At 41.6% G+C, this 24,566-nt stretch overlaps 1 protein-coding gene across 21 annotated transcripts in view; it reads left to right on the top strand.

The window, feature by feature from the left end:
* LOC140738067 (calcium/calmodulin-dependent protein kinase type II delta chain) overlaps positions 1–24,566 on the top strand; it is a 548,084-nt gene that overhangs the window by 303,430 nt on the left and 220,088 nt on the right. For 12 of the 21 annotated variants that reach the window (XM_073065146.1, XM_073065137.1, XM_073065143.1 and 9 more), the window contains exons 6-8: positions 3,983–4,055; positions 16,452–16,554; positions 23,819–23,902. In XM_073065146.1, the coding sequence (XP_072921247.1) occupies positions 3,983–4,055; positions 16,452–16,554; positions 23,819–23,902 (260 nt within the window). Of the gene's footprint in view, positions 1–3,005; positions 3,079–3,982; positions 4,056–16,451; positions 16,555–23,818; positions 23,903–24,566 lie in introns of all 21 variants that reach the window. The other 9 variants (XM_073065148.1, XM_073065138.1, XM_073065134.1 and 6 more) reach the window with 1 other exon arrangement.

Below are 24,566 nucleotides of genomic sequence, written 5' to 3'. Positions count from 1 at the left end.
AGGCCCTCCGTTGGTCGAGGTTCAACCATGAATGTTGTGTCCTAACTGTCCACATGATACACAAGCCAGGGCAATATAATACAGAGAGCAAGCCTTTGCCCTTTCAGTACTATGAGGCCCTCCGTTGGTCGAGGTTCAACCATGAATGTTGTGTCCTAACTGTCCACATGATACACAAGCCAGGGCAATATAATACAGAGAGCAAGCCTTTGCCCTTTCAGTACTATGAGGCCCTCCGTTGGTCGAGGTTCAACCATGAATGTTGTGTCCTAACTGTCCACATGATACACAAGCCAGGGCAGTATAATACAGAGAGCAAGCCTTTGCCCTTTCAGTACTATGAGGCCCTCCGTTGGTCGAGGTTCAACCATGAATGTTGTGTCCTAACTGTCCACATGATACACAAGCCAGGGCAGTATAATACAGAGAGCAAGCCTTTGCCCTTTCAGTACTATGAGGCCCTCCGTTGGTCGAGGTTCAACCATGAATGTTGTGTCCTAACTGTCCACATGATACACAAGCCAGGGCAGTATAATACAGAGAGCAAGCCTTTGCCCTTTCAGTACTATGAGGCCCTCCGTTGGTCGAGGTTCAACCATGAATGTTGTGTCCTAACTGTCCACATGATACACAAGCCAGGGCAGTATAATACAGAGAGCAAGCCTTTGCCCTTTCAGCAGGCTCCCCCTCTCCACCCAACTGATGAATCTGAAGGAACGGCAGAGACCAATACAGTTTGACACCAATGGGATCGCAGCAATTGCCAGTTAGTGTTGGATTTGATGTAACACTACCTACCTTAAAGACTCTAGTTCTGGACTTTTCTTTGGGCTTTACTCTCAAAGCCTTTTCCATAAGCAGGTATAGTCACAAGACAGCGGAGGTTTGAGATCAGAGTTCTAATTCTAGATGAGCTGCAAGTAACACCAGACAAGCCCCATCTGTCCACAACGACTGGTTTTAAGGCACAAGTAACCCGCCTTTACCCTTCTGTCAGTAGAAATGATTCCTCCTGGCTTATTATCTAGGCCACGCATGAAGGCCAGGAGCTGGACTTGGTTGTCAGAGGCTATTTGAGACACACACCATTGGAAGCATTTAATAGGTAGTGGGAACTTATCCCTTGGCTGTAGCAACCTTAAATATTCTTTTAGTACCTCGACCTATTTAGATGATGGTATTTTCAAATTGTATGTCTCTTTATATCGACTACAGCTCAGCATTGAGTACTATCATCCCCTCAAAACTAATCAATATGCTTCAAGACCTTGACCGCAATAACTCCTTTTGCAGACCCCTGTGAGTTTCGATTGGCCACATTCTCCATTACTACAGGTGCACCACCAAGGCTGTATGCTTCTCCATTGCTCTATTCACTTACCGGTATGTCTGTGTACAGCTCCAATGCAATATTCAAGTTTGCTAATGACTCCATTTTCGTGATCCCCAATGGTGATAAATCAGCATTGAGAAGGGTAATTGAAAACCTGGCAGCAACAACCTTTTACTCAATGTCAGCAAGATCAAGGAGCTGGGTATTGACTTCAGGAGCAGAAAACCAGAGGTCCATGAGCCAGTCCTCATCAGAGAATCAAAGGTGGAGAGGGTCAGCAACTTTAAATTCCTCAGTGTCATTTCGGACAGGTCGTCCTGGGTAAGTGCAATTATGAAGAAGGCATTTCAGTGCCTCTACTTCCTTAGGAATTTGCAAATATTTGGAATGACACCTACAACTTTGACAAACATCTGTAGATGTGTAGTGGAGAGTATATTGACTGGCTGCATCACAGCCTGGTATGGAAACGCCAATGCGTTGAACAGAAAATCCTACAAAAAGTAGTGTCAGTCTGTCACGGGTAAAGCCCTTTTCACCATTGAGTACATCTACATAGAGTGTTGATGTAGGAAAGCAGTATCCATCATTAGGGACTCCCACCACCTAGGTCATGCTGTCTTCTCGTTTCTGACATGAGGAAGAAGGTACAGGAGCCTCAGGACTCAACCACTAGGTTCAAGAACAGTTATTACCCCTCAAACATCAGGCACTTGAACCAGAGGGGATAACTTCACTCAACTTCACTTGCCTGAACACTGAAATGTTCCCACAACTTATGGACTCTTCATCTCATGTTCTTGATATTTATTACTTATTTATTTATTATTATTATATCTTTCTTTTTGTATTTTCACATTTGTTGACTTTTGCACATTGGTTGTACACCCAAGTTGGTGTGGTCTTTCATTGATTCTATTGTGCTTATTATTGTATTACGGATTTATTGAGTATGCCCTCAAGAAAATGGATCTCAGAGTTGTATATGGTGACATAAATGTACTTTGATAATAAATTTGCTTTCAACTTTGAAGATTTTGCTTTCAGTTTGTATTAAGGGGAAAGACATGGTGGTTAATCTGACATTTTTAAAACTAAAAAAGAAATTTAAAAAGCCTTCTTTCATTTCTAATTAGTTCCTGTTCCATATGCATTTTATTTCTTCAGTGATCATTTTAACTAGGGTGAAGATGCTTTTCGTAACTGCTGGTAATAAAATGAAACTGTTATTCCTAATTTTGTGTGTAGGATATTTTCATATTTTAAACAAATGCCTGACAGTCAGAAAAGATAGTGACAGAATTTGTCTGGACACTTACTTTATTACACACAGAACTGATCAGACATGACTTTATTACGTTGTAAATGCAAGTTGCTATGTTTCGTTTGTCTGGATCATTTGAAATGATTATCTGTAATATTTTTACCTATCTATAGAAGCTTCTTTTCCCTTTCAAGCTGATCAGATGCTTTTTAGAGATTGTTCTCTTTGATGACTATGTTGCTGTATTTTAAACTTATAAGTGTGGCTTTGCTCACTGTCGCTGTTTTTATTCTTTTCTCAATTTCAATTGATGAAGTTCTATTCAGTACTGTGTACTTTCTATGTGTGTGCTGTGAATATGTACTTTAAATTTCTTCTCCCTTCCATTCTGCCCTTGTTTCTTCACAGTCATTGTATACAGCAGATTCTAGAAAGTGTAAATCATTGTCACCTTAATGGCATAGTTCACAGGGACCTGAAGGTCAGTATTTACCCATGAACTGCAAGCAGAATTCCTTGTTAGGGGTGGGAAAACAAACTTAAAAAGATCTCTCTCACCTCAGTGCAATCTGCATGGTGCCTCTTACGAATTTGCAAGTCCACATGTCTGCTATGCATCATGGCTGAAAGCTTTTGAATGTAATTGGGGAAGTCTTCTAAATTTTGAAGTTTTGGATATACAACATTTCTTCAAAGTAGGTTTGAACTTTTATGGTTAAAAATTCAAAATATGTTGGAATACTTATTAGAAAAACTTTGCTTATGATGCATTGCTGTGTGTGAAAGAAACACCACTTCTGTTCTGAGACAGGCTGTGATAGCAAGTATTTACACAACTGGTCACACGTTACTTCACTGGAATATGTATAGGCAAAGAGTGAAAATGAGGAATTATAAAATTGGCAACACTCATCTCAACCTAAATTAGAAACTGAATGCTGATTACTGTGTTTGTAACACTTAATGAAAAATGCAAACCAATTGAGGATAATGTTTCTTTGGAAAGCACTTGCTTTCCAAGTATGGTATTATGCTTATAATTATGTTGAATTAAATAAATTTATAAATTGCTGAAGAAGTTCTCTGTGACTGTTTTCCCATTTGCTAATTGCCATGTTATTGTTATAATTGAGTGTCTAGCCAGTAATTTCTCCAACTTACTAAAGTGTGCTGCAAACAGAGTTAAAGCAAATGAAAGGAAACCTAGAACTCTCGATTAATAAGCCGATGGTTATTCTGCTGGAGCACGTGTGTTTAGATCCATTCAGGATGACTTGTAAAAATACCAGTTGTTTGCTATTAACCCTAAAGCCAGTCTCTCCAGCAGTACACAGAGAGTGAGTGTCAGCTGGAAACTAACACACACCCCTGGTGTTTGCATGCAGTCATTGCATTCAGCAGATCCTGGAAGCTGTGCTACACTGCCATCAGATGGGTGTGGTCCATCGAGACCTGAAGGTGAGTGGTTCGAATAGATGATAAGTTGAACAGTTCAAAAAGTTCTCCAGTCATTCATGCAGTAGAAGCAAAGCTCCATCCAATTTACGTACTTACTAAAAGTGCAAGAGGGCCATAGCTCACCAGAAAACCAATCTTTTAATGGACGTCACTTCCCACAGCATAGCATTTAATTTCTGGGAAAAAAAATGTAACTAAGTAATCTTCATTCTCCCTTCTTGGTCTTGGTTAGAAGGTACTCACTGTTGCCTAGAAGGTAATGCTGGAATATCTCTGCAAGAGTTGATGCTTTGATTGGTGAAATGAGTACCATTCTGTGTGCATGCCTCCCTTGCCTGAACCAATTAGTGTGTGGCTGTAGGGATAAATTATCAGTTAAGAAGTTACACTTATTTTGTTGGAAACTGACTGAAGTCTTCTTCCCCTTAAGGCAAGCCATCTTAGCTTGAAACCTCAAAAATTCAATGTACTTACTTGCCAAAGGTATATATTTGCCCTATGTGTTTGAATCAAAGTCACTTATGTTATGGGTCCTTCTGCTGCTAGAATTTGAATGGGATGGAATTTGTTGGGAAATGCAGCCAAGTATGCATTTATTTCCAATAGTATTTACACACATCTTGTGGCAGATGTTCTAATAAAAGTTCTATATACGTGTGTAAAATTCCTACTTTTAATTCTATTATGAGTTTCCTGCGAAGGGTGACTTCAACATTCATGCCGATGGAAGACAAGGGGACACACAAATGCTCTTTGACTCTGTTAATGTGAATAAGCAAAGAGATTGACATTTAACCATATAACAATTACAGCACGGAAACAGGCCATCTCGGCCCTTCTAGTCCGTGCCGAATGCTTACTCTCACCTAGTCCCACCGACTTGCATTCAGCCCATAACCCTTCATTCTTTTCCTGTCCATATACCTATCCAATTTTACTTTAAATGACAATATCGAACCTGCCTCTACCACTTCTACTGGAAGCTCGTTCCACAGAGCTACCACTCTGAGTAAAGAAGTTCCCCCTTGTGTTACCCTTAAACTTTTGCCCCCTAACTCTCAACTCATGTCCTCTTGTTTGAATCTCCCCTACTCTCAATGGAAAAAGCCTATCCACGTCAACTCTATCTATCCCCCTTATAATTTTAAATACCTCTATCAAGTCCCCCCTCAACCTTCTACACTCCAAAGAATAAAGACCTAACTTGTTCAATGGGCATCACTGGCATTAGAAACTTGCCCTCTCACCCACTTCATTCACGCTGATCATTCCTATCGACACTAATCTCGTTTACCTTCACTCGGGCCCTATCCCTATACACTTTTTCCACGAATCTGCCCATTATGTCGTTTTAGTGTTTTATCTTTAAAAATTAATGTATGCATAAATGTCACAAGATAGAATGGGTCTATAAAAGGGATTTGCTTAAACAATATCTCACTATGAATGAGACTTCAACATGTTTGAAATTATGTTATCACCATTCAACATGCACATTTTGTAATTTGATTAACAGAGAAATGGAGTTGTACAGCATCACAACAGGCCTTTTTGGCCCATCATATCTATGCCAACCATCATGCCTACCCATACTAATCCTAATAGCACGCATTGTCCCAGTCTTTCTTCCACCACCCCTCTTCTGACTGCTCACACCAGTTATCCAACACCCTTTAAGTGAAAACTTTACTTCTCAGATTGTCTTTAAATCTCTAATTCCCATCTTTAATTTCTAACGTCTAGATTTAAACATCAATGCCATGGGAGGTGGACCAAGGCTATCTGTCTTAACTATGTCTCTCATTATTTTATATATGACCATAAGACACAGGAGCATAATCAGGACATTCAGCCCATCGAGTCTGCTCTGCTAATCCATCATGGCTGATTTATTATCCCTCTTGACCCTACTCTACTGCGTTATCCCATAACCTTGCTAATCAAGAACCTAACAACCACCACTCTAAATATACCCAAGGACTTGGCCTCCACAGCCAATGAATTCCACAGATTCACCACCCTCTGACGAAAGAATTTCCTCATTATCTGTGTTTTAAAGGGACATCCTTTTATTCTGAGGTTGTGCCCTTTGTTCCTAGTCTCACCCACTATATGAAACATCCTCTCCACGTCCACCCTGTCGAGGTTATTCAATATTGGATAGGCTTCAATGAGATCCCCCTGCATTTTTCCAACCCCAGTGAGCACAGACCATCTAATTCTCCTTATACATTAACCCTTTGATTCCTGGGATCATTCTCATGAACCTCCTCTGGTGTCTCTCCAATGCCAGTACATCCTTGCTCACAATACTCTGTGGTCTGACCAATGTTTAATAAGGTTCAGTAATTCATCCTTCCTTTTATATTCTAGCCTTCTTAAATGAATGCTAACATTGTATTTGCCTTCCTTACCACTGACTCAACCTGCAACTTAATCAGGGGATTCTGCAAGGACTCCTAAGTTCCTTTACACCTCTAATTTCTGAATTTTCTCCCCATTTAGTCAATAATCTATGCCTTTATTCCTTGTCCCAAACTGCATGACCATAAACTTCCCTAAACTGTTTTCCATCTGCCACTTCTTTGTCCATTCTCCTAACCTGCCTTCAGCAGACTCCCTGCTTCCTCAACACTACCTGCGCCTCATATCTTTATATCGTTTGTAAATCTGGCCACAAAGCCATCAATTCCATCATCCAAGCAGCACACACAAAATGCTAGAAGAACTCAGCAGGCTAGGCAGCATCTATGGAAAATGTATAGTTGACATTTCGGGCCGAGACCCTTCAGCAGGACTAGAAAAAAAAAGAGGAGTAGATTTCAAAGGTAGGAGAGGGGAGAGAGAAACAGAAGGTAATAGGTGAAACTTCGAGGGGGAGGGATCAAGTAAAGAGTGGGAAGTTGATTGTGAAAGAGATGCAGGGCTGGAGAAGAGGGAGTCTGGTAGAAGAGAAGAGAAAGCTGTGGAAAAAAGGAAAGGGGAGGAGCACTAGAAGGGGGTGATGGGCAGGCAAGGAGATGGGTAAGAGAGGCAAAAGGGGAATGGTGATGGAGGGGGGTCCATTACCAGTTTGAGAAATCGATGTTCATGCCATCAGGTTGGAGGCTGCCCAAACAGGTGTTGTTCCTCCAACCTGATTGAGGCCTCAACACGACAGTAGAGGAGGCCATTTAGTCCCACTCCCTCACCTTCTCACCATAACCTTTGATGCCCTGACTACTCAGATACCTATCAATCTCTGCCTTAAATACACCCAATGACTTGGCCTCCACTGCCGCCCGTGACAACAAATTCCACAGATTCACCACCCTCTGGCTAAAAAAATTACTTCGCATCTCTGTTCTGAATGGGGGCCCTTCAATCCGTAAGTCATGTCCTCTCATACTAGACTCCCCCATTTTTCCTGAAAGCAGGCACATCATTGGGCATTCAAATTTATCATAACTTCTTCATTCAGAAGGCGGTGAGAGTGTGGAATGAGCTGCCAGCACAATTGGTGCACACAAGCTCGATTTCAATGTTTAAAAGAAGTCTGGATGCATGGTAAGGGTATGGAGGGCGATGGTCTGGGTGCAGGTTCATGGGATTAGACAGTTTCTTTTTGAAATTCAAATTTTTGTTATTATTTATTCTTATTTTACAAAGCAGCACAGCATATCATAGAGCAGATACAGTACAGCATATTTATACAGCCATCCCATGACAGGAAAACATATAAAACTAAGAAACAGAAAAACACTTCTAATTTAAGTTTAAATACAACCAAAATTGATCCCACACGTCTTTAACTTTTGCCTCACTGTTAATTCTTCCCAACATGTTCATATGATGAAATCTTAACCATTTCCTCAGTCCATTCCCTCACAGTGGGACATCTGGGTTTTTTCCAGTGTTGCAATATAATTCTTGCAGCTCTGATGAGATCCATCTTTAAAATAGTAAATTTGTCATTGTTTACATTAGATGTCATTGTCCTATCACCCAGGAGACAGAGCCGTGGGCACAAGGGCAGTGTAGGACCCGACCAATTCCTCAACAAATCAAGAACTTTACACAAAATGGAACACTCCCAAATCATGTGAAAATATGTGCCCACCTCATTTTTACATTTCCAGCATAAATGATTATCAACAATCCCCATTTTGTAGAGTCTAGTTGGTGTCCAATAATATCTGTGTACAATAATATCTGTGTACTATCTTATACTGAATAAATTTCCCTCTTGCTTCCCTAATATGTCTACCCGCATTTGATAAAATAGTTGACCACTCATTATCTTCAATATCACTTCCAAGTTCCTTCTGCCATACTGCTTTGAGATTGTTACACGGTTCACCCACAGAGTGCCTGAACATTTTATAAAACACTGATGGTTTATGAACTTCCTGTGGTAGTGTAAAGTATTCAGTTAAAGGGTTTCTTTGTGGGCCACCATTCTTGAATATGCTACTAACACAATGTCTTATTTGTAAATACTTCCAGAAATTCCCTTTATCTACAAAGTTATATTTCCTCTGCAAATCCACATACGACATAAAAATCCCATTCTCATAGAGATCACCTACTGTATTTGCACCTTTAATCTTGTTTAAATGGATCGGCTCAGACTGTATGGGCCGCACTATTTTTTTGTGCTCTTTGAGTAGAAAATTTTTGTTTGAGATTATCCCAGAAATACAGTTGGACAATGTATAAATAAATGTTAAAATCTACGTATTTTTAAAAAATTCATAGGTGCAGATAAATGTAATCTCAAGTTCAAAGTTCAAAATAATGTGGCATTATATATTTGAGTCATTGATCTAAACTATTTGCTTCTTTCACACCTCAGCTATTGGTGAGACAATGCAAATATATTTAACAATATATCTATCACATATTTAGTTCAAATCTAATTGACATTTCAATGAGATTATGCACTAAAGAGCTTTCTTAAATTGGATAAGGAAGAAATAGTTTGGAAAAGTGGTACATTTTTCTGGTGATTCCTCTAAACTAAATTAAATATTTGGAAGCAAAGGAGCTATGCATTGTATCATGTATGACTGTAGGTACTTGACTCTTCAGCATGAGATAGATGCTATTCAGTTTGCATTAATTTAGCTGCTAAACAACCAAACTAGTGTCAGTGATGTGCACCCTTATATTGTGCTGTTGTACACTCATTTGTAATGAGCTTCCACCAATTTTCATATTTTTTAACATTTGTATAATTTTTAGGTTGGTGTATAGGTTACTTTGTTCTTTGTTAATTAACTTAAACTTTGATGATTTATGAAATAAAAACTGAGTTCTTGAGAGGACAGAATTGGAAATTACTAAAAGTTGTAAAATACCAGTTTTTCTATTTGACACTTAAATGTACCAACTGCCCTTCCAAATGACTCATTTACTGTCAATTTAGAAAGATCAAATTTCTCTTTCATATCGCTCAGCGTGAGAGATGGCAATAGTCCCACGTTAGCTTTCTCCCCCTTAGTTCCCCTGGTATTGATATTTTGGGGGTTCTCACAGTAAAAGATCTATTTTACTGTTAAAGAGCATTCTGGAGTAATGCAAATATAGTAGATATTAATTCAAACAAAAACCAGTCTTCAGCTGTTATTGTAAATGCAAATAAGTTCAGGAAGCTTGCAATTAACCTTCAGTTTTTTTAGTAAATTGATGTTAAAATCACAGGCTACTCCATGGACTAAAGAGACTGCATATGCAAGAGCCAAACATTAAGTCAGTGGGGTACATTGAAACGGGTTATTTGCACTGTTGTGACTTAACGGTGCACACACACCAGTATAACTTTTCAAAAGCACCACCTGTGGTCATATCCACCTGGAAGCAAACCCTGTCTTTTCAGGTTGCTCCCTTATCATGACTTTGTCTTCTGGCTATGGGAGGATTATCTTCTCTCCTTCTGGCTGTTTCTGATCAGCAATATGCTGCTGTTGTCCCTCAACACTTCAAGCTGGTTATAGAGCTCCTTTACATATTGGGTCATTTTATCCCTATAAATTCCAGGTACACCCCATCAGGGAGCCACATTGCTCACCCCAACAGTAATTCGTAGGGGCTCAGACCCAGTGTGCAGTTTGGGGTTGCTTGCAATCTCATGAGGATTCCTAGCAATACATCAACCCATCTCTCTTCCATCTCTGTTATAGCTTTAGCTAAGGCATTTTTGATTGTTTGGTTCACCCTTTCTACCATTTCTGAGCTCTTGAGGGTGGTAGCGAACATGGAATTGTTGTTGAATCCTGAACAGCTTGCATAATCCTTTCATTACTTTCCCTGTGAAATGTGCTTCCTGATCCAAGTCCACCTGGGCTGGGGTTCCCCAACTGGGAGAGACTTCCCTATTGACATCAATGGATCTGGTGTTAAGAGGGTGAACAGCTTTAAAGTCCCTCAGCATACACATCACCAAGGATCTCATGTGGTCTGTACACACCAGCTGTGTGGTGGAAAAAAGCACAACAGCTCCTCTTTCACCTCAGACGGTTGAAGAAGTTTGGTATGGACCCCAAATCCTAAGAACTTCCTATAAGGGCACAATTGAGAGCATCCTGACTGGCTGCATCACTGCCTGGTATAGGAACTGTACTTCCCTTAATTGCAGGGCTCTGCAGAGTGTGATATGGACAGCCCAATGCATCTGAAAATGTGAACTTGCCACTATTAAGGACATTTACAGAGACAGGTGCATAAAAAGGAGTCACCCCAACCACAAACTGTTCCAGCTGCTACCATCCAGGAAACAGTACCACAGCATAAAAACAAGACCAACAGGCTCCGAGACAGCTTCTTCCACTAGGCCATCAGACTAATTAATTCATGCTGATATAATTGTATTTCTGTGTTATCTTGACTGTCCTGTTGTACGTACTATTTATTATACATTACTATGATTGCGCATGGCATGTTTAGACGGAGATGTAAGGATTTTTACTCCTCATTTATGTGAAGGATGTAGTAATAAAGTCAACTCAGTTCAGTTCAATCCAAGCTGAAGTCCACGCCGCTGTAATGGCTTTGCAAGCTCTCACTGGGAAAGCCTCTACCCGCCAGGTGAAGTGAACCGTGATCACCAGACAGTAGCCTTTCGCCCTGCCTTTTGACAGGTCCATTTGCATACTTTCCCAGGGCCCCCTTGGCTCTGGATGGTTTGCCAACTACACCTTAATACCCTTACCTCAAAATCCCTGGCCAGCACCAGGCCTGCTAGCGTTTATGATCATGCACTACCTTCCCTGAAGCCCCAGCCCATGATATTACTTCAGTAATATTTTGCTACTACATGGTTGACCACCTGAAGGCATACTGGCTGTCATTTACTCACCTGCCTTTACAGTAGCACAATGCTTCTATCAGGGCCACCAATTCTACCATTTGAGCTGAACAATCCCCTGCCTGTGCTCCTGAAGCTAATTCCTGGCCTGTTTCCTTCATCGTGGCCCACCCAGTCTGTGGCTTCCCATCTGTGTAGCTCCGAGATCCATCTATAAAACTTTCCTCTGCTTCCCCTTCCAGAGATGTTTCCTTCACACCAATACCTTCTTCCTGCTCTATTTCCATTTGGCACCCATGTGCCTCTCCCCTGTCAGGATGGTGCATTGCAGTGTCTCTAATTATTGTCACTGACTTGCCTTTGGGGACTTGTCTTCAGCCTTCCTGTGTTGACGAGTTCTACAATGGTATGGGGAGTGTTTAGTATGAGTTTTCCCATCATTACAACAGGTTCACTTACTTGCACTGCCCAGGCAGCACAGTCTAAAGCTGCTTCACAGCAGGGAAATCCTGATACAACAGGTGCCTGCTTTGTTGATAGTATGACACTGGTCCCCATGGTCCTGCACGAACACTGCATTGTAATACCTTATTTCATTGCTGCAGTAAAGATGAACGGGGCAAGGAACATCGGGTAACCCTAGGACAGGTGCAGAGACCAGGGCTTTCTTGATATCTTTTCCTTATCTGTTACCCATTTTTCTTCTTCCCTTGATTAAGGCCTGTATTGGAGCCACTAGTGCTGAGAACCCTGGTATGGTCTTATTGAGGTTGGTGTAGTCAGTTGATAACCAATATGATCTATATGGTTTCTTCATTGACTATATAGGTGAGCTGGTGTTTGACGAGTTCTTTGTTGTTATCCCCGTGTTTTAGTTCCGTCACTTAACACTGAACAGCTGTCAATGTATCATTTTTTATGGGAGACTACTTAAGGGGTTTATACAGATCCCTGTCTACTTTAACTGAGTTTATCTTTATCTGACCACAGTCTTGCATGTGTTTTAGCTCATACCTCTGGAAACTGCTGACAAAGAAACCCATAGACACCGTCCTGCTGCAGTTCCTGACGATCGGAGCGTCTGCAGCTGTGCTGGCTAGGTTGTGTACCCTATTGGTTGTACGTGTTCACTGCGCCTGACTTGTCCATGTTATTTCTTCCCCTTCCAGAGTCTACAGCAGCCCCTGCCTCCCTCAGAATATCTATTCTGAGATTATACAGACCCAAAAATACACTGGAAGCTGCACTCCACTGATTTCAAGTATCTGTGAATCACTTCTTTCTGCCTTCACTGTTCTTCCCCCTGCACTCGTAATATAAATAGCTTCTCCAGTCGTTGGAAAGGGTAGGTCAGTTATCAATACCGATGCCCCACTCTCCATTAACATATCACATTTCTGCTCCTTAACAATGCTGTTGTGTACATCGGTGGGTCACCAGTGCTGACAATGGGAGCCAGTTATTTGTCTGACCGAGACTGTCTTTACCACTACTATGATCTGGTCAGCAGTCAGATTGGACAGAGAGGGCATTGTCACAGTGGGGATTCAGGTTCTGTTTTGGTGGGTGACTCTCCGGTTAGGACACTGTCTCTAACCGTGGCCTGGGATGCCAAGCATCCAAGCTATTGCATTTTATCTCCTTTGTCCTTCTATGCCTTGTGCATGCAACACACGCAACAAAACAAGATCCCTGCATCTTTACAGCAGCTACATTTGCTATAACCGCCATATGACCCACTCTTCCTTCACTTTTGATGTATTTCCCTGGTCCTTCCCTCTTCGGATTGTCCAGCCATGAGTATTGCTCATAAACCTGGTATTTTCACTGGCAGATTCATCAGTCTTCTGAAATGCTGACATTATCATTCCACAGTTACTCTCTCCTCCTCCAAGTCATTGCCTCACTTCTTCCTTAAATTTCTGATTTTTGCTGGCATCCCCATGTTCCATCCTGCACCCCTGGATTCAGACAATCCCACCTATTCCTCAGGCACTGAGCTTTAACCAATATGTGTATGTCTTTGGGGTGCATCTGGTGGATTTCAATCATTTCTTCTAACTTACACCAAAATTCTGCATTGGCACACGCAATGTGAGGGCAGTTTGGATAGAAAGTTTTGCTTTTCTCCTGGGGTGAAGGACTTGTGAATGATGGTGATGAATGTGAGTGAGGGGCTGGCTGTACAGTGTAAAACCTCTCCTATTTGTGGATACTTTCCCACTCGTCAACTTACTGAGCCAGCACCTCCTAACTTACCTCACTACCTTCCTCAGCAGTTATTCCCATGGCAGCTCCACAATGAGGACCCACCTGCTGGGCCTTATCCCATTTACCCCTCGGTCTGCCCAGATCCCTGACTAATTTGTTATTGTATTGTTCTAATTGTTCCTTAAGTCTGTCCAACTCCCCTTGCACATTGTCTCACTGTTCCCTGTATTCATCCCTTCCCTTCGTAGCCTTCTGTATATTAGGTGATTGCAGGCACTGTGTTTGCTCTTGCAAATATATATGACATAGAATAACGGCTACTTTACCTCCCTTCCTTTTTGATTGGCTTTTCCACTATTGCCAATGATCCTCTGGGCTCCAGGTCTTAACCCACCCAACTTTGTCCGTTCCCTGTTCAACCTTCTCAAGTTTATGGAACATATACTCTGTGAGTTCTCTCTTCTTCTTACTTGAGCTCATGATGTCTTTTCTTTATGCCATTGTTTTATTAGCCTTTGTTTCTCAGGTTTTCCCACACAGTCAGACAAACACAAAAACAATTCCCCGAATGAGTGGTGTCCCGAACAGTGTCTCCTCCACTACCCAAGTGTTCTCAATAGCCACACACTTAATCCATTGCCTCCCGATTGAGTCTATATGCACCCATGGCATTCTGAGCAGTCAATAACCACCTTTAGCAATTGGTGGCCTTGTCCCGACAAACCTCCCAGCACTGTAGCTGGTCCCTTACACAAAACAAACAAACAAACAAACACACACTCACACACACACACACACACACACACACACACACACACACACACACACACACACTCACACACACAGAAACAAACACACACACACACACACACACACACACACACACACACACACACACACACACACACACACACACACACACTCACACACACAGAAACAAATACACACACACACAGAAACAAATACACACACACACACAACACACACACACACACACACACACAGAAACAAACACACACACACACACACACACACACACACACAGAAACAAACACACACACACACACAACACACACACACACACAACACACACACACACACAACACACACAGAAACACACACTCGCGCACACAAGACCTTTATATACACCCGTTCAACTCTCCTGCATGTCCTTCAGTACTCTGTGAGCTGTTGACCAAAGCAGATCTAAATATGGCGCTATTCTTAAGAAAATATTTACCCCTTTAGACTGCCGGTGACTGGTCACACTGTGGGTCATGAACATATCCTGAATGAACCCTCAAATGTTTTGACTATGATAAAGTCACCGGAGAGACCCTAAAGCTGGTGATAGATGTCTTTATTCAGCATAACAAGCATCATTTTAGAGACTCGCTTGGTGGAAGCTCACAAAGCCAAAGCTACATCACATGTTTAGTCTTTTAAGATCAAAGGTAGCAGTAGGTGATTCAATACAATTTCAATAGTTACAATGACATTGTTCACTTAAGTACTTTGGGTTAACAAGTGGTTCCTTTGGAATATGTGGTGGAAATGCATTGCAATTGATAAGACACTCCTGATGGTCCAGACACTTTGGGAGAGACTAATTAGCTCAAATGTTTTAGAACCTTTTGATGACAAAGCCAGACACCCAAAATTGATGTTGTCAGGGCTGTCTCTGAGTACACAAATATACAAAAACTACTGATTGCTTATACCTGGGACCATGTTTGATATGCTAAGTGGCAACATCCATCTGGTCTACCAGCTTGCACTCAACTCACAAGGCTGCAAGTATTGGTTTGATGTAAGCCAATTAACACAACCCTATTGTTTTAACATTTGGCTTTTGCATATGCAACCTCTTAGTCTGTGCTTTTAACTTCAATTCACTGCTTGCAATTTACAAAGGCTAATTGCAAGCTTCCTGAATTTATTTATATTTACAATAAGAACTGAAGACTGGTTCTTGTTTGAATTAATGTCTGCTACATTCACGTAACTCCCTTACACTACTACAAAACATACACAGTTCTTCAAGTTGGAAAATTGGAAAGATATACAATGTTTAGTATGTTATTTGTTTCATTATCTTTCCAGTAACTGTTACACGATTAAATGTAAACCATTTTAGACTTCTTAAGACTGGAGCAACAGCCTTACTTAAGTAATAACTTCCAATATTTTACAGCAATTTTTTTTATAACAAGAATTACAGGATAAATATCTGGGCCATTCACTCAACAGGCTAAAAGTAGGGTTCATGTAGAAATGAGCAAACCCAGCATTCACATTAATCTGGTGGTATCTCTTCTATAACGAAACAAAATGTTAATATTTCCTTGGATTGTTGTTGTGATTATTGCGTACAATTTAAAATATCCCATTTTGCTGGGATTTTTTTCAATAATCATGAATCATCTATAATCTTTATGACTCAAGAACCTTTTCTATAATCTTTTTTTATCAAAACCCAAGGCAAGCACTAAAGAAACTTAAAAATAATGGAATTTTAAAGTTGGAAATTGGGTTTGAGACACAAACCAGATAAATTTGATATAATATTAGAATTGATTTCAAGATATATTTATTGAATAACATTGACTGTTTTTGAACAATTATAGAAGATTTCAATATTTTGTTCTTAGTTCTCCATTTTATATTCCATTACACATAATTTTAGAACAATGATCAGAGTTGATTATATGTACATTTCCATGCTTTGGAAAAGAAAGCCAAACTTCTGATTGCTTTTGATTTGGTAATACTTTAGAGGAGAATTATTAAGTATGAATATTTTGCTTGGTATCCATGGCTTATTATGTAATAGTTAAGTATGATTATAATTTGGAGAATTTCTAAATCATATTCTTTCCTCCACTTTTTTATAAATGAAGCCAGAAAATTTGCTGCTAGCTAGCAAAATGAAGGGAGCAGCTGTGAAGCTGGCAGATTTTGGATTAGCAATTGAAGTCCAAGGAGACCAGCAGGCATGGTTTGGTGAGTACATTGAAGAATCAGTCGCCAATTGGTACCAGTTAACAATTCAGTCAGTGCATACTTTTGGTATGTTATCAAGCAGTGAATTTACAAATAGGACTTAACCCATCTTGTGAAGCCAAGCACAAAATACAGTACGTGAGCAGTACAGTACGTGACATCTGTACCAACTATGCCTAATTTGATCACCGCATGTGGTCTGTATTCTTCCATTCCCCTCTCTCTTCATCTGCTTCTGCCACTTCTTCTCACAACATATTCCATGCACCTACCTTAATTTGTGTTTCAAAAAATTCTTGGCTACAACTTCCTCGAAAGATTCTTTGTATTACCATAATTCGATGCCCAAAATGTAGTTGACATTTCAACCCAGGTAAAAAGACTGAAAAGGGCTCTATCAATGCCACTCATAATTTTATATACTTCTGTCAATTCACCCCTTGCCTTATCCAACCTCTCCTTATAATCTGCTCTCAATGCTGTCTAACCTAGGCAAAATCCTGGTGAACCTCTTCTGCAGCTTCTCCAAAGTCTGAAACCCTTTGCTGTAATCTGGCAACCAGAACTGCACACAGTGCTTCAAATGTGCCGTAACTAATGTTTTATACGAATGAAACTTGGCTTAGCAACTTTTATACTCAGTGTCCTGACTGATGATTACAAGTCTGCTGTACGCATTCTTTACCTTGTATGTACTTATTGCCACTTTCAGAGAGCTATGGATGTTCACCCCAAGATCCCCCTCTGTTTCAGCGCTCCTAAGGGTCCTACAATTTACCGTACTCTTCCCTGCTACATTTGACCTCACAAAGTGTAGCACCTCACACTTAGCAGGATCAAACTCCATCTGTCTTTTTCCATATTTCCAACTGATCTATATCCTGCTGTATCCTTTGACAACCTACACGTCTGCCAATTTTTGTGTTTTGCTAACTTGCTAATTAGCTCACCAACATTTTTGTTCAAATAATTAAAATATATCACAAACAACAGGTGTCTCAGCACTGATCTTCATTGACCACCTCTGGTCATGGATCTCCAATCAGGATAACGCCCTCCATCACTACCCTCTGACTTCCACAGCCAAGCCGAATTTGAATCAGATCTACCAAGTTTCCATGGAACCCATGTACCATAATCTTGATCTGCCTACTATGAGGGACCTTGCTGAATTAGTTACTGAAGTCCATGTGGACAACATCTGCTGCCCTACCCTCATCACTTATCATTATTACCTGCACAAAAAGCTCATTCAGATTTGCAAGACGTGATGTCCCCAGTACAAAGCCATACTGACTATCCCTAATAAATGTACTTTTTACAAGTTGTGAGTAAATCCTTTCCCAAGAATTTTCTCCAGTAATTTCTTCACTACTGATTTTTTTTTTGTCCTTACTGCCCTTCTTACACAAAGGGATAGGATTTGTTATTTTCCCAGTCCTCTGTAACCTCACCCGTGCCTAAAGAAGATCCAAAGATCTGTCAAGGCCCCAGCAATCACCCCCTTCCTTCTCTAGATAATGAAGCTCAGAATCCCAGTTAATAATTTCTCCGTATGACAGGCTCCCGGAGAGGTACAGTAGAGAAAGAGACAATTAGGATCATCATATCTATGTTGATTAGTGCACGCCCAAAATTCATTAATCCCGTCTTCCAGTACCTGGCCCATAACTTTCTCCACCTAATCATTCAAGTGCTCATCTTGACACTTCTTAAATGCTGTCAGTATCTCACCTTCAACTACATTTACAACCAGTCCATTATATGCACACACCAATTTTTGGGTGATAAAAGATCCCTTCATATCTCCTCTGAATCTTCCCCCAATGTCCTAAATCCTGTTTATTTACCTCTGATATGGAAGAAAAATTCCCTGCATTTGTATCCTATCTACATCCCTCATAATTTTATCTGTCTCAATCTCTAGGGGAGTGTTGTAGAACAGAGAATCCTGGGGCACAAGTATATATTTTCTTGAAAGTGGCAATGCAGGTAGACAAGATGGTGAAGAATGCAAATGGTAAATGGTGGAAAGCGGCCAGTGAGTGAGTAGGCCAGTGATGGAGTGGAGATTTGAGGCTTCAACGAGAAGAGGCGGAGGACGAGTTTGTTCCCAGTTAGTCTTTACAATGCCTCCTGAGATGGTGATGTGCCTCTCCTGTGAGATGTGGCAGTCTTGGGGGAACTCCCCTCTCCCACAGAGTCACCAGAAGTGCATGCGGCTGGGCGATCTGGAAGACCATGTGAGGAATCTGGAGCAGCAGCTGGATGACCTACGACTCATAAGGGAAAATGTGGCAGTCATAGCTGAGAGCTACAGGGAGGTAGTCACACCTAGGCTGCCAGAAGCAGGTTGTTGGGTGACAGTCAGAGGGGGGAAGCGAAGGTAAGTAGACAGGTAGTGCAGAGCACCCCTGTAGCCATTCCCCTGAATAATAAGTTTACCGTCCTAGATACTGTTGGCAAGGACGACCAACCAGGTGTGAGCCAGGGTGGCAGGGCCTCTGGCACTGAGTCTGACCCTGTGGTGCAGAAGGATGGGACGGAGGAGAGGAGAGCTGTCGTCATTGGAGACTCTATAGTCAGGGGAGCAGACAGGAGATTTTGTGGATGTGAGAAGGACACCCGCGTGGTTTGTTGCCTCCCGGGTGCCAGGGTCCAGGATGTCTGACTGGGTGCATGACATCCTGATACGAGAGGGAAAGCAACCAGAAGTCGTGATACATGATGGTACCAATGACATAGGCAGGAAGAGGGATGAGGTCCTGAAGTGTGAGTTTCGGGAACTAGGCAGAAGGCTGAAGAACAGGACCTCAAGGGTGGCGTTCTCAGGATTGCTGCCAGTGCTACGTGATAGTGATGGTAAGAATTGGAGGAGATGGCAGTAGAATGCGTGGCTGAGGAGTTGGTGCAGGGGGCAGGGTTTTAGATTTTTGGATCATTGGGATCTCTTCTGGGGAAGGTGGGACCTGTACAGATTGGATGGGTTGCACCTGACCTCGAGGGGGAGCAATATCCTTGCAAGTAGGTTTGCTAGCATGGTTCGGGAGGTTTTAAACTAATTTGCAAGGGGGATGGGACCTGGAGCGATAGAGCAGTGAAAGAAGTGCATGGAGTAAAGCCAAATCTAACATATAGAGAGGCTTTGAGGAAAGAGAAGCAGAATAAAGGGTATAAAGGTAGTAAGATAGAAGGGCTAAAGTGTGTGTGCTTCAATGCAAGAAGCATCAGGAACAAAGGTGATGAACTGAGAGCTTGGGTACATACATGGAGTTATGATGTAGTGGCCATTAGGAGACTTGGCTGGCACCAGGGCAGGAATGGATTCTCAATATTCCTGGATTTCAGTGCTTTAAAAGGGATAGAGAGGAGGGGGAAAAGGGGAGGAGGGGTGGCATTACTGGTCAGGGATACTATTACAGCTACAGAAAGGGTGGGTAATGTAGCAGGATCCTCTTTTGAGTCAGTATGGGTGGAAGTCAGGAACAGGAAGGGAGCAGTTACTCTATTGGGGGTATTCTATAGGCCCCCTGGTAGCAGCAGAGATACCGAGGAGCAGATTGGGAGGCAGATTTTGGAAAGGTGCAAAAATAACAGGTTTGTTATCATGGGTGACTTTAACTTCCCTAATATTGATTGGCACTTGATTAGTTCCAAGGGTTTAGATGGGGCAGAGTTTGTTAAGTGTGTCCAGGATGGATTCCTGTCACAGTATGTTGACAGGCCGACTAGGTGGAATGCCATACTAGATCTAGTATTAGGTAATGAACCGGGTCAGGTCACAGATCTCTCAGTGGGTGAGCATCTGGGGGACAGTGACCACCGCTCCCTGGCCTTTAGCATTATCATGCAAAAGGATAGAATCAGAGAGGACAGGAAAATTTTTAGTTGGGGAAGGGCAAATTATGAGGCTATAAGGCTAGACCTTGCGGGTGTGAATTGGGATGGTGTTTTTGCAGGGAAATGTACTATGAAAATGTGGTCAATGTTTAAGGATCTCTTGCAGAATGTTAGGGATAAATTTGTCCCGGTGAGGAAGATAAAGAATGGTAAGGTGAAGGATCCATGGGTGACAAGTGAAGTGGAAAATCTAGTCAGGTGGAAGAAGGCAGCATACATGAGGTTTAGGAAGCAAGGATCAGATGGGCCTATTGAGGAATATAGGGTAGCAAGAAAGAAGCTTAAGAAGGGGCTGAGAAGAGCAAGAAGGAGGCATGAGAAGGCCTTGGTGAGTAGGGTAAAGGAAAACCCCAAGGCATTCTTCAATTATGTGAAGAACAAAAGGATGACAGGAGTGAAGGTAGGACCAATTAGAGATAAAGGTGGGAAGATGTGCCTGGAGGCTGTGGAAGTGAGCGAGGTCCTCTATGAATACTTCTCTTCGGTATTCACCAATGAGAGGGAACTTGATGATCGTGAGGACAATATGAGTGAGGTTGATGTTCTGGAGCATGTTGATATTAAGGGAGAGGAGGTGTTGGAGTTGTTAAAATACATTAGGATGGATAAGTCCCCGGGGCCTGACGGAATATTCCCCAGCCTGCTCCACGAGGCAAGGGAAGAGATTGCTGAGCCTCTGGCTAGGATCTTTATGTCCTTGTTATCCACAGGAATGGTACCGGAGGATTCGAGGGAAGCAAATGTTGTCTCCTTGTTCAAAAAAAGTAGTGGGGATAGTCCGGGTAATTATAGACGAGTGAGCCTTACGTCTGCGGTGGGAAAGCTGTTGGAAAAGATTCTTAGTGATAGGATCTATGGGCATTTAGAGAATCATGGTCTGATAAGGGACAGTCAGCATGGCTTTGTGAAGGGCAGATCGTGTCTAACAAGCCTGATAGAGTTCTTTGAGGAGGTGACCAGGCATATAGATGAGGGTAGTGCAGTGGATGTGATCTACATGGATTTTAGTAAGGCATTTGACAAGGTTCCACATGGCAGGATTGTTCAGAAAGTCAGGAGGCATGGGATCCAAGGAAGTTTGGCCAGGTGGATTCACAATTGGCTTGCCTGCAGAAGGCAGAGGGTCGTGGTGGAGGGAGTACATTCAGATTGGAAGGTTGTGACTAGTGGTGTCCCACAAGGATCTGTTCTGGGACCTCTACTTTTTGTGATTTTTATTAACAACCGGATGTGGGGGTAGAAGGGTGGGTTGGCAAGTTTGAAGACGACACAAAGGTTGGTGGTGTTGTAGATGGTGTAGAGGATTGTCGAAGATTGCAGAGAGACATTGATAGGATGCAGAAGTGGGCTGAGAAGTGGCAGATGGAGTTCAACCCAGAGAAGTGTGAGGTGGTACACTTTGGAAAGACAAACTCCAAGGCAGAGTACAAAGTAAATGGCAGGATACTTGGAAGTGTGGAGGAGCAGAGGGATCTGGGGATACATGTCCACAGATCCCTGTAAGTTGCCTCACAGGTAGATAGGGTAGTTAAGAAAGCTTATAGGGTGTTAGCTTTCATGAGTCGAGGGATAGATTTTAAGAGTCGCGAGGTAATGATGCAGCTCTATAAAACTCTGATTAGGCCACACTTGGAGTACTGTGTCCAGTTCTGGTCACCTCAGTATAGGAAGGATGTGGAAGCATTGGAAAGGGTACAGAGGAGATTTACCAGGATGCTGCCTGGTTTAGAGAGTATGGATTATGATCAGAGATTAAGGGAGCTAGGGCTTTACTCTTTGGAGAGAAGGAGGATGAGAGGAGTCATGATAGAGATGTACAAGATATTAAGAAGAACAGACAGTGGACAGCCAACGCCTCTTCCCCAGGGCACCACTGCTCAGTACAAGAGGACATGGCTTTAAGGTAAGGGGAGGGAAGTTCAAGGGGGATATTAGAGGAAGGTTATTCACTCAGAGAGTGGTTGGTGCGTGGAATGCACTGTCTGAGTCAATGGTGGAGGCAGATACACTAGTGAAGTTTAAGAGACTACTAGACGGGTATATGGAGGAATTTAAGGTGAGGTGTTATATGGGAGGCAGGGTTTGAGGGTCGGCACAACATTGTGTGCCGAAGGGCCTGTAATGTGCTGTACTATTCTATGTTCTATGTTCTAAATGTTCCTTCACCACACGGGATTGAGTCCATAAATTTGATTGTCATGTTTCATCTGTTTGAGAAACAGGTTCACAATGCTCAATCTGAAGCCCAGCGCAAGTTTTATAAAAATAAATGGAGTATAACCTTACTACTTTTGCACTCAATCCCTTGACTAATGAAGGCAAATATACAATATGCTTTCAAATTCCACAGCTAAAATATTGTCTAAAGTTCTGGTCACCACTCTGTAAGAAGGATTTGATGAAGCTAGAGAGTGTGTAGAAAAGATTCACAAAGATATTGCTGGGACAGGAGGGTCTAGGTTACAAGGAGAGACTGAATAAATTGGGACTATATTCTCTGGAGTGAAAGAGGTTGAGGGGTAATTTAATAGAAGTTTAGAAAATGATGGATTCAGTGGTTGCTCGGAGTCTTTTTCGTAGGGTTGAGGAGTCTAAAATTAGGGAATATGGATTGAGCTGCCTGAGGAAGTAGTAGTGGTACAATTACGTTTAAAAGAAATGTGGATAGGAATGATTTATAGGGATATGGGCAGGAAAATGGAACTAGCTGAGGAAAACAATCTGGCAGACTGAGTTTCGATTTGCATGACTCTATAACTGTCAGGACAATAAAGAATTGCAAACCCTCTGTGTTGCAGTATAGAATATTCAGACAGGTGATATAAATTATACAAAAAAGTTAATCAGAAGCATATTAAGCTTGAAAAATAGTGTAAAGTAGGTTCAAATGATTGCCCACCCTAGAAGCAATCTTCTAATTTTCTATTTCATTAAAGAAGGAAATAAAATCTGAGAAGCAATCTGGGAGGTTGAACCAAACTTTCACCTTTCATGTGATTGTCCAAAGCCCACCTGCCCTCAGGGTTTTTTATTGGAGTATCATGTTGTGACTTCTGTGTCGAAAAATATTGTGCTAGAACAGCACTGCTGCTGCAAGCAAATAATATTAATCGAGAAGAATATCTATGATTTGCAGAGATAAATATAAAAATGTTGTGTAATCTCAATCAGTAAAATCATTCTTATTTCTGGAAACCAATTAAATGTTATCATTCACAACTTTGGATTAATAATTTGAAATAAATTATTTTTTATGTCTGCCCCCACATTAACTAGAGATGATGTAAAAACTTACAATGGTGTAAGTATCGAACTATTTACTAATGTCTTATATACCAAATTCTATTTTCATTATAATCTACAGGTTTTGCTGGTACGCCAGGATACCTTTCTCCTGAAGTATTAAGAAAAGATCCCTATGGAAAGCCAGTTGACATGTGGGCTTGTGGTAAGTAGCATACATCGTTTCAATCATTTTACGTCAACTTCAAAGGACAAATTTGCCAATTTTCTTTTACACTTATCAAATACAAAGATAATATATAAATTAGAATTACCATCAGAACTTGAAGCAGAAATAGGCTCTTGCACACTTTGGTTTAAGATCTTGCTAGAATCTGTCTTTGAGTAGTATCTTAATATCCAAATTTCTCAGTGCTGAATGTACTCAAAATGGTATTTGATGGCATGGGGGTCTAATAACATTGGTTACAGAATGCCAAAAATTCACTTTCCACTGGGTAACGAAATTCTTTCTCTTATCAGTCCTCAATAGGCAGCCCTTCTTTTGAGATTTATTTATTGAGATCAAGTGCAGAATAGGCTCTTCCGGCCCTTGGAACCACGCCGCCCAACAATCCCCCAATGTATCCCAGCCTAAACACGGGACAATTTATACTGACTAAGTGGGTGGAAACTGGAGCACCCAGAGGAAACCCACACGGTCACAGGGAGAATGTACAAACTCCTTATAGGCAGCGGCAGGAATTATGACCCCTAATTCTAGACCACCAGGTCAAAAGGAACATAACCTCTGTGTCTACTCTCTCAAGTCTTATAAGAATTTGGGAGACTCAAGAAAAGCTGCAGGTTCAGGAAATCTGAAGCAACAC

This window comes from Hemitrygon akajei, chromosome 13 (assembly GCF_048418815.1).
Source record: "Hemitrygon akajei chromosome 13, sHemAka1.3, whole genome shotgun sequence".
Taxonomy (NCBI): Eukaryota; Metazoa; Chordata; class Chondrichthyes; order Myliobatiformes; family Dasyatidae; genus Hemitrygon; species Hemitrygon akajei.
Note: the sequence above shows the minus strand (reverse complement) of the source record. Positions and strands in the feature narration are given on the sequence as shown.